This window comes from Thalia democratica, chromosome 5 (assembly GCF_965202585.1).
Source record: "Thalia democratica chromosome 5, ktThaDemo2.hap1.1, whole genome shotgun sequence".
NCBI lineage: Eukaryota > Metazoa > Chordata > Thaliacea > Salpida > Salpidae > Thalia > Thalia democratica.
Genome location: NC_139169.1, coordinates 64150806 through 64159851, shown reverse-complemented (window position 1 = coordinate 64159851; position 9046 = coordinate 64150806). Strand labels below are relative to the sequence as shown.

General features: G+C 26.6%; 1 protein-coding gene across 4 annotated transcripts in view; it reads right to left on the bottom strand.

The window, feature by feature from the left end:
• Nucleotides 1-3412: 3412 nt before the first annotated feature.
• The window catches only part of LOC145837262 (ovochymase-like), a 65435-nt gene continuing 59801 nt past the window's right edge, over nucleotides 3413-9046 (bottom strand). For all 4 annotated transcript variants that reach the window (XM_082945062.1, XM_082945061.1, XM_082945063.1 and 1 more), the window contains 13 exons: nucleotides 8738-8883; nucleotides 8298-8452; nucleotides 7834-7990; nucleotides 7588-7704; nucleotides 6709-6840; nucleotides 6468-6584; nucleotides 5807-5923; nucleotides 5350-5481; nucleotides 5090-5212; nucleotides 4709-4840; nucleotides 4456-4584; nucleotides 3973-4104; nucleotides 3413-3660 (listed from right to left, as the gene is read on the bottom strand). In XM_082945062.1, coding sequence (XP_082801188.1) covers nucleotides 3587-3660; nucleotides 3973-4104; nucleotides 4456-4584; nucleotides 4709-4840; nucleotides 5090-5212; nucleotides 5350-5481; nucleotides 5807-5923; nucleotides 6468-6584; nucleotides 6709-6840; nucleotides 7588-7704; nucleotides 7834-7990; nucleotides 8298-8452; nucleotides 8738-8883 — 1663 coding nt within the window. In that variant the 3' untranslated portion in view covers nucleotides 3413-3586. The remainder of the gene's footprint in view (nucleotides 3661-3972; nucleotides 4105-4455; nucleotides 4585-4708; nucleotides 4841-5089; nucleotides 5213-5349; nucleotides 5482-5806; nucleotides 5924-6467; nucleotides 6585-6708; nucleotides 6841-7587; nucleotides 7705-7833; nucleotides 7991-8297; nucleotides 8453-8737; nucleotides 8884-9046) is intronic.

Here is a 9046-nt window from a genome sequence, read left to right as displayed (position 1 = left end):
TGTAAAATAAAATTATACACTTATAGAATTCTCAGTTTAAATGTTAAATTTCAGGCTACTTGTACGACTAAATTTGAATTTTGTACCTTGTATGACCTAAAATAAAAAGAAATTAAATGTTACAGGGCTTTCAAAAATAACAAACTTAATTTTTTTTATGATAAGTTTTACGTTATACTTTTATTTACAAAAGTTTGATCTATAAGATAAACAATAACTTCTTAAGCAACTATTTACATTAATAAAAGTAAGTAATTTACTAAATTAAATTTACGCTTATCAACACCATTAAGGTACAAAGAAATCTATTCTTGTTTTATGTGATAAAGAAATAAAAGCTTTTTCCCGTTTTTGGAAACAATCGGTTCCGCTTTTGTTCGTAAAAGTTACCAGCTTCTGAAAATAACCTTTCAGAATAAACAGAATGAGGTGGGGTCAAACCATACCTTGTTGCAAACCTGGCAAGATAACTGTATTTTTCTTGTTTGGGGTTCCATTAAGACAAGACTTCAGTTTCTTTAACTTCTTCAGCCAAAAAAAATAACTTCTCAATCTCTTGATCAATTGAGTCTTCTTGCTCACTTACATGTGTGTTTGCACTTGTTTTTGATTTATATGTAGAATTGAACAACAAAAAAATTTTGGGAACATCATTTTTAGGTAGTTAAGCTTTAGGTTTATTAGGCAGTACTAGAAGAATTTGACCACAATGACCAGTCTCACAACAACTGTTATTTTTTACTTCTGATTTCAGTAGCCTTACAATCTTCTGTAATTACAATCTAGAAAATATATTTTCTGAAATTTAAAGCCATAGGGGGGTAAAACACTTTTTTTTACAAAAAATAACTTTAGCTTTTATTTGAAAGCTTTAAGTACAAACTGTCAGCCAGTTTTTATAGAATTAAAAAAATATCATTAACTTAAAAGATATTGTAGTTTCTGTAAATTGTTTCCAATACAAACGTACGGACTGCAAATTTTTAGGGGTCATTTTTCTTGGAAATTTAAAAAATCACTAAAAATCTATCTTCACTATCATTTTTTGACCTTAAACTTTCAGGAAATGTTCCTTTTTTAGTGTTAAAGACTTTGATATTGGGATTTTAAATGTATTAAAATATGAAATTTTTAATTAAAAAAACAAAAAACGTTTTTACGTCGTGCATATTGTGTTTGTTCAAAAAGTTGTGTGCTTAAAACACTGATCGTCTGTGACTGGAGTATTTTTATCAAATAAACAAAATTTAGGTACTTGTGAAAAAAGGTTAAAAAAAAACTATAGATAAATATTGTTTGTTAAAAACTGTATTGGTAATTTCAGAAAAAAAAATTCTAATAAAAACTTTCCTTTCGTTTTTTTATTCAAAAGAAAATCCAATAGTTATCTTTGCAGTATGTATGAAACTTAAACTTTATAAAACGAATTTAATTTAGCACAGTTTTGTATAGTACTAAGTTTCTTTTTGATCGGTACATGTAAGCTTGAAGTGAAGGTATTAGTAGTTTGTCTGTTTATTAAAAGTTTAAGCTTTTATAACTTACTGGATAGTGTAAGTAGTCCAGACTTCAAGAGTTTATAATAAATAAACAATGAAGTAAGTGAATCTGAATTTTTAAAGGCTAAATTTTAGTTTATCAAATTATTTAGTATATCCGACAAATCAAAACTTCCGATTATTCAAATTACAAAAACTGAAATGTTTTTAACTATAGTTACGCGACGTTTCAAATAACACCATTCAAATTTATGAAGTTAGAGTTCCCTTAAATCAAACAAAATCGCCTTTAGATTTTTTTAACATTAACTTGGTTTTATAAACCTAATAAAAAGTTTGGTCGATGTTTTCCAGCTTGATATATTTCAATTTTCGTTTTATAACATTAAAGCTTTACAATGAAAAAAAATACCTTGGTTTTATTTACAAAATAGTAAGTTTAGTTAGTACATTTTAACACAAGGACATTACGTCCTGGACAAGACGTTAAAAGGTATCCGTTGTGTGCGACTCGATTAACCGAAAGGTTCTTCGTGCAACAGGTCTTAGGACCAAATGTTTTGAGTTTCTTTTTTGTGGTTCAATGAAATATTATACATCTTTTTTCAAGCTTTAAGAATCTAGAATTTTTATAATAAATACTTTTGAAACAGTTTTCACCAATTCGGTTAAAAGTTGACTTTGTTATTGTTGTTGTTTATTGCGCAAGGTTTTACTCAAACAGCAAAACAACAGATGACACACGAAGAGTAAAATAGCTTAATATTTTTGTTTTCGTCAATTTTGAAACTTTCATGACAAATTTTTTTAAAAGTTTTACACTTGGAAGAAATCAATAACTGTACGATTGTCGTGTTAAGATTCACCATATTGTGGTTGCTTTAACCTAACTTCAAATGGACACCATTTATAAGCATTAAATTTTGTTTAACATAAAGTTAATGAAGAAAATTTCAATTAAAAAGCGCTTATATCGTCAGTAGGAGCTGTATTTAAACGTTATATAAAACGTTTTACGAGAGTATTGCGGAAGAACGTAATAAAAACAAACAAATAATGTTTATACAGCTTAAATAAGTTATCTCAACAGTTATTTAACAAATGGGTTGACCATACCAATGAAACCATTAGACCACAAGCCTTCGGTAGACTAAGATAAGTTTTGTCCTTGTTAGGACTCATAAGTCAGTCACAACCGAAAAATTAGCTGTCATCAATTTACAAACGGTTTATAATGCTTTAAAATGAAGTAACCGTTTGCTGGTATTGATCAGTGACGTCAACATTGTCTTTTGCCGTTTAAAGTTTGATTTGACTTCTGAGTCATAACAAGGACGAAACCGGTTTCAGTCTACCGAACGCTTGTGGTCTGATGATCGAAACTTATGTTAAACCTGAGCTTGTCTCACAGCATACCAATGTTCAGGTTTCTGCTCTGCAGACTTTCGTCGATGTTTTTGTTGATAACAGTTATTAAAGTACTAAATAAAAACACTTTATGTTTTTTAATAATATAGTACAATATATGTTTTAGTTTAGTCTTTAAAAAACAAGAAAAAACTTAAGTTGAGAAAAAAAGTTTTGTGTTAATAAGTTTAAAAAAAACTTTTGACAGTTATAAAAATTGTTTATATTAAAATACAAACTTATAAATGTCACATAAATGGTTTATTTTGTTTCTGTATACTTTGTTTATTATTTTTATTTTTTTTCAGTTATCGAAGTACTTAATACACATGTAGTTTACAATATAGTTAAATAATACAAAAAAAGAGGCTCATTTGTTCAGTTTTATTAAGTTTATTTAGTTTAAGTGCAACAACTACACTATCATTTAAGTCTTTCAAACTATAACACTATTGTTTGATAAATTTATTTTTTTAAATATGTAATAGACTGAAACAAAATTTTTAAATTGCATACATTTATTAAACTATTAAAAAAGAACAATTTGAACATTTTTTCACAGTATATGAAGTAAAATGCTAAAACTAAAGGTACAATGATTTATATCATAAAAAAAATGCAATTTAATATAGCTTAAAGTGAAAAAGTTTGCATAAATTGAATTTTTGTTGGCAGTTCAATTATTCAGCAAAGCATGTAGTCAGAAACAAAACTAGAACCAGGATTAAGCCACTCTTCAAAACTGATGCTGAACCTATATTTTTTTTGTTTTAGTTATAAGAATAATATTTAAGCTAAAGTAATACAATTAATGTGTTTATATTATACCTTAAAATTTGACTACAAACTAAAAGTTATTGTTTTATAAATATTCAATAAAATTGAATTTAAAGCACTATATAAAAAAAAAAATTCAATAGATGTGTATAACTGGATTGTGATTTATATTTGAGTTTGTTTTAAAAATGTTTTTAATAAAATTAAACTAAATGCAACTATAAAAGTCGTAACAAAATTTTAATTTCTTATAAAAAATTTATCAATATTTCTATATTTTAGCAACTACTTATGCATATGGGTGGATATATAAAGCCCTCATTACATTGACATTTGAAACTTCCAGATGAGTTTATGCAAGCAGCTCTCGTTACATTTCCCTCTCCACAATTTCCATTGTCAATTAAACACTCATCTATGTCTGTAAGTTTTTATATTTTTAAAACAATATCAATTTAAACTTAACTATAATGATTAAACTTAACAAAAAAAAAATCAAGTCTAATGTAAATAGATTTAAGTTAACAGGATTAATTTATAAAAAAGCATAGTTATGAGTCGCTATTAATTTAGTTGTTTTAGTTTTCAGCTAGTCTCATATAATAACTGATTACTTTGTATTGCAATAACAAAAGTTATTAGATTTTTAAACAACTTTTAAAATTTTAAGTAAATAGTTGTCCAAATGGTGTTTTAAAAAAGTTAATTATTTTACTAAATTTTCATACGAAAAAACTCAAGGTGTGTTTAACAATTTTAAGGTTAAACTCACCAATACAGTTCGATGCTGTTTCGTTATATCCTTGCTTACACTGACACGAAAAATTTCCCCAGTGATTTACACATTCAGTACTCGAAGCATCTCCACAGCCACCGTTATTTATTAAACATTCGTTTATATCTAAATCAAATATAAATGTCCTTATTGCAAAATTTATAGTAGTGAAAACAAAACTATTTGTATAATTTTCTAAATAAAAATAACTGTGTTCAACTCCAATAAATAAATTAACATTAATAAATACCTGAACAAATGGGTGAATCTTCAAAGCCAGTATTGCAATTACACATAAAACTTCCAATCGTATTAACACAATTTGCTCTCGTTACATTTCCTTCTCCACAATTTCCATTATTTATCAAGCATTCGTCTATGTCTAAATATTTTTTTTGTTGTTTATAGTAGTTAAAGCACACAAATCATCATTTTATTATTATAAAAACACCAAATAAAAACTAGTTTTTATAATAGTATACACAACAGTGGTAAAAAGTTTTAAGTACCCTGCAGTATTTCTGAACCAAAATTTAATGTTATTTTTTAAGTTTTCCTTAGTATAGACTTCTTACATAAAGAAAAAAAGAAATATGTTTTTTTTTCATAAATCATTAACTTTTTTTCTAACCATTGCAAACAGGATAAGTTCCTTTAAAACCATCACTACATTTACACGTAGAACTTCCAAAAGTGTTCAAACAAGTTGCGTTACTGCCACAACCACCGTTATCAATCAAGCACTCGTTTATATCTACAAAAATAACTAGTTATATAGGTAGAAATGTTTTTGAAAACTTAGTTAGTTGAAAAAGTTTTTACATAGTAATAGTTTTTTACCTAAAGAACTATTGACTCTTATTTAAATTAAAATTGGTCGTAAATAACAACCTGAACAAATAGGTTCATCTTCAAAACCAGTGTTGCAATTACACATAAAACTTCCGTTCGTATTAACACAACTTGCTCTCATTACATTTCCTTCTCCACAATTTCCATTGTTTACCAAACATTCGTCGATGTCTGTTAAGAATTAATTTTAGTTGAAAAACTTGTACAGATTTAAAAAAACTCTGGCAAATTTTCTCTAATCGGTTTCTATCACAACTTAAAGTGATAAATAATTTGATACATAAGAAAAACTTTTATTTACATTAAATCGGTGGCGACGTATGATGACGTCATAGAGTTTGTGGTGCGACATAAACTGTATTTAACTTAGTTAGTTTTGAATAACTTTGTAGCTATAACATAAACCTTCTCTTTGTTTTTAAATTATGCAAACTTAAATATGAAAAACTAAAGAATGAAAATAGCACAAAATAAAGTATGTGTAAATATTAAGTACCATCGCATATTATTCCAGTTCCAAAATAACCATCTGTACAAGTACAAGTAAAACTTCCATCTGTGTTTTGACATTCTGCATTAACTGAGCATGGATTTGACAAGCACTCATTTACATCTGCATGAATTTTGTTTAACTTAACTAGTGACATTTTATGTAACTCTTTGTTGTTTCTTAAAACTTATGAAAAACTTAGATATAGTTTATAAAAAGTTTGAAAAAACAAACAAACTAGTTTTGTTTACATTGAAATTAAAAGTTACAAACTTTTTAAATTTTAGCTCACATACACTTTTTTAACTAAGCTACCACTGCCACAATAATTACTTAAGTGTTGAAGTTAAATAAGTATGGTTTTTAACTATATTTTCTACATGTGTTTATTAAAATAAGTTTTAGTTTATTTTTATTTATTTAAAACTTATTACCATAAAATATTATTTGTTAATGTGCTGTTTCAAAAGTTTATTAAGCCATATACTAAAAACATGCTTTTAAATCCTACTTTAACATATTTTTAAATAAACATTAAAAATAATTTCATGTGTTGTGTTTTTAAAGTTATTATAAGCTAATAAGTACTACGTTATTAAAACAAAAATAATAAAGTTGACTAAATTTGTGAACATAAACTAAATGGTAAGGCGTTTATTTAAATAACCGTCGCAAATAACTCCAGTTCCATTAAACCCATCTGTACAAGTACAAGTAAAACTTCCATCAGTGTTTTGACAATCTGCATTAGTTGAACATGGATTTGACAAGCACTCATTTACATCTGCATGAAAGATTGTAAATTTATCATTTAAAAAACTAATATACTTAATTGTATTTCCTTTTATTTTTTCCTTTTAAATATTTAATTTGTTGGTACTCGACAAAGTAAAAAAAAGTAAACCAACCTGAACAAATAGGTTCATTTTCAAAACCAGTATTACAAGTACACATAAAACTTCCGTTCGTATTAACGCAGTTTGCTCTCGTTACATTTCCCTCTCCACAATTTCCATTATTTATCATGCATTCATCTATGTCTAAAACCGTACTTTAATTTATCTATTACGTTTTTAGTTTTAAATGCAAAGATTTGTTTTTTTTCGTTTATACTTTTATATTCTTAGAAAAGCAACAGTTAGAAAAGCAATGTTAGCAGTTGCACTATATTTTGTACAAAAAAAAAACTTTTGACTTATGTTTAATAAACAGTCAGGTGTATAAGTATTAAGTTTAGTAAGTTTTGAAAACTAAGTAAATATTTAACAAACTTTGCGAGAGTTAAGATTAAATTTTTTTTTAGTAATTTCTAGTATGTTTGTTGGTTTAACAAAATGGTAAAAGTTAAACAAGCTAGTTGAAATTTTAGTTATAAAGTACGTAAATAAAGAACTGTTTGTTTAATTTTTTTATTAAAAGTGTTTATTAAGTTGTTCGTTTATTAACTTAATTAAGTTTCTTAATTAAACATTAAACTACAACATTCATTAATATAGTCAAAATTTCATAAAGCTCTACGATTATACTTATTCATTTTTAAACTTATCTTAATTTACTTATTTACGATCTACTTGTTTTTTGTCTGTAGTGTAAAACTTTTTTTCAAATAATTTTTAATTTTGTGGTAACATAATTGAGTAAGTTAAATTATTTTTTCTAATAAACTTTTTAATAGCTTAAAAACTAAAACTTCATCAAACATAAAATGTGTATATAAAATACTTAGTAGGTATATGTGTACAAAAATACAACCGTACGGTAAAAAGTTATGACTTTTTTTAAACTACCATTGCATACGAATCCAGTTCCAGTAAACCCATCTTTACAAGTACATGTAAAATTTCCTATTGTGTTTTCACATACTGCATCAACTGAACATGGACTGGACAAGCACTCGTTTGTATCTACACAAGGTTATAAAAAAAAATTTTTTTTTTTTCATTTTTTTTTTATCATGAAGTATTCTTAATATTTATAAATAGCAACAATTTTGAAAACTAATATTTAAAACAGTTTTATTAAACTTTTTTTACCGTTTGTATTTTCCATGATCCAGTCACGATAGAAGTGGACATCAGTAAAGACACCAGGTCTGCCCGAAACCCCACAAGAAACCGCGTAATACGAGACAACTCCAAACTGAACCCACGAACCACCTTTCAAACAAACAAGTGGCCCACCAGAATCCCCCTTTGGTTGAATGAATTTTAAAGTTAGTTATATTTTGTAGTAAAAGTTTCAGACCTAAAAGATGCTTGTTACGTACACATGTTTAAATTTTTTTATAAACGCATCTAATCTGTTTTAATATATGTGTAATAATAATAAAAAGTTAAGATCAAATTTAAAAACACTTTAATAGTGTTTATGTTTTAAACCTTGTGTGAGTAGCACTATACGAATTTATCTTCTAAAATAAATCAGTAGTTTTTATAAAGAGTAATTTAAAAAATATTATTTATATCAGTTAAAAACTAATAAAATGAAGTACACATACATTGCAGAAACCAATTCCGCCATTTTCAACGCTACCCGCACATATAGTTCCTCTGTAATCTACGTTGACGTTTGAATAAGCCTCTTCGCAGATATCATTGTCAACTATGGGCAAGCGAACTTGGTACAACTGTGTCGGGCTTACGCTACCAGTTGCTGTTAAACAGAAAAATATTTACTTTTTGATACATATTTAACTTGAAAAAAGTATCATGACTTTTTAGTGCATTTGCATAGTCTCGGTATGTAACTTTTTTTTTTCGTACTTGAGTATAAATGAAACTTAAAAGTTTTATTTTCTACGAAATCTTTGGAAGCAAAATGAAATACTAGGTTTAATTTTAGTTTCGAGTGCCAACTAAAATTAAACGATATAACATTCTATTTAAAAATAATCTTAAATTAAAAAAATATGTATTTGATACAAAACGTCTAAATTACCCAATCTTCCCCAGCCACTGTTAATGCAAATATCGCCAGCTACCGGTGAGTTTTCTTCAGAAGGTAAGCAGATTGGTGAAATATTATCAGTGAAAATTATTTCTTCGGTCGTATGTAGTAGTGCTACATCTCCTACTAAAACTACGCTGTAACGTTAAATTTAAAAGTTAACGGAAATAAAAAAAAACAAAATTCATTTTTAAAATGTTTTCTTTTTTTTAAGTCTTACTGATTATTAAAAATTTAACAAGTAAGCAATTAAAGACTTCGAAACATTCAGATATAGTCTACTACAACAAAAACATTTTT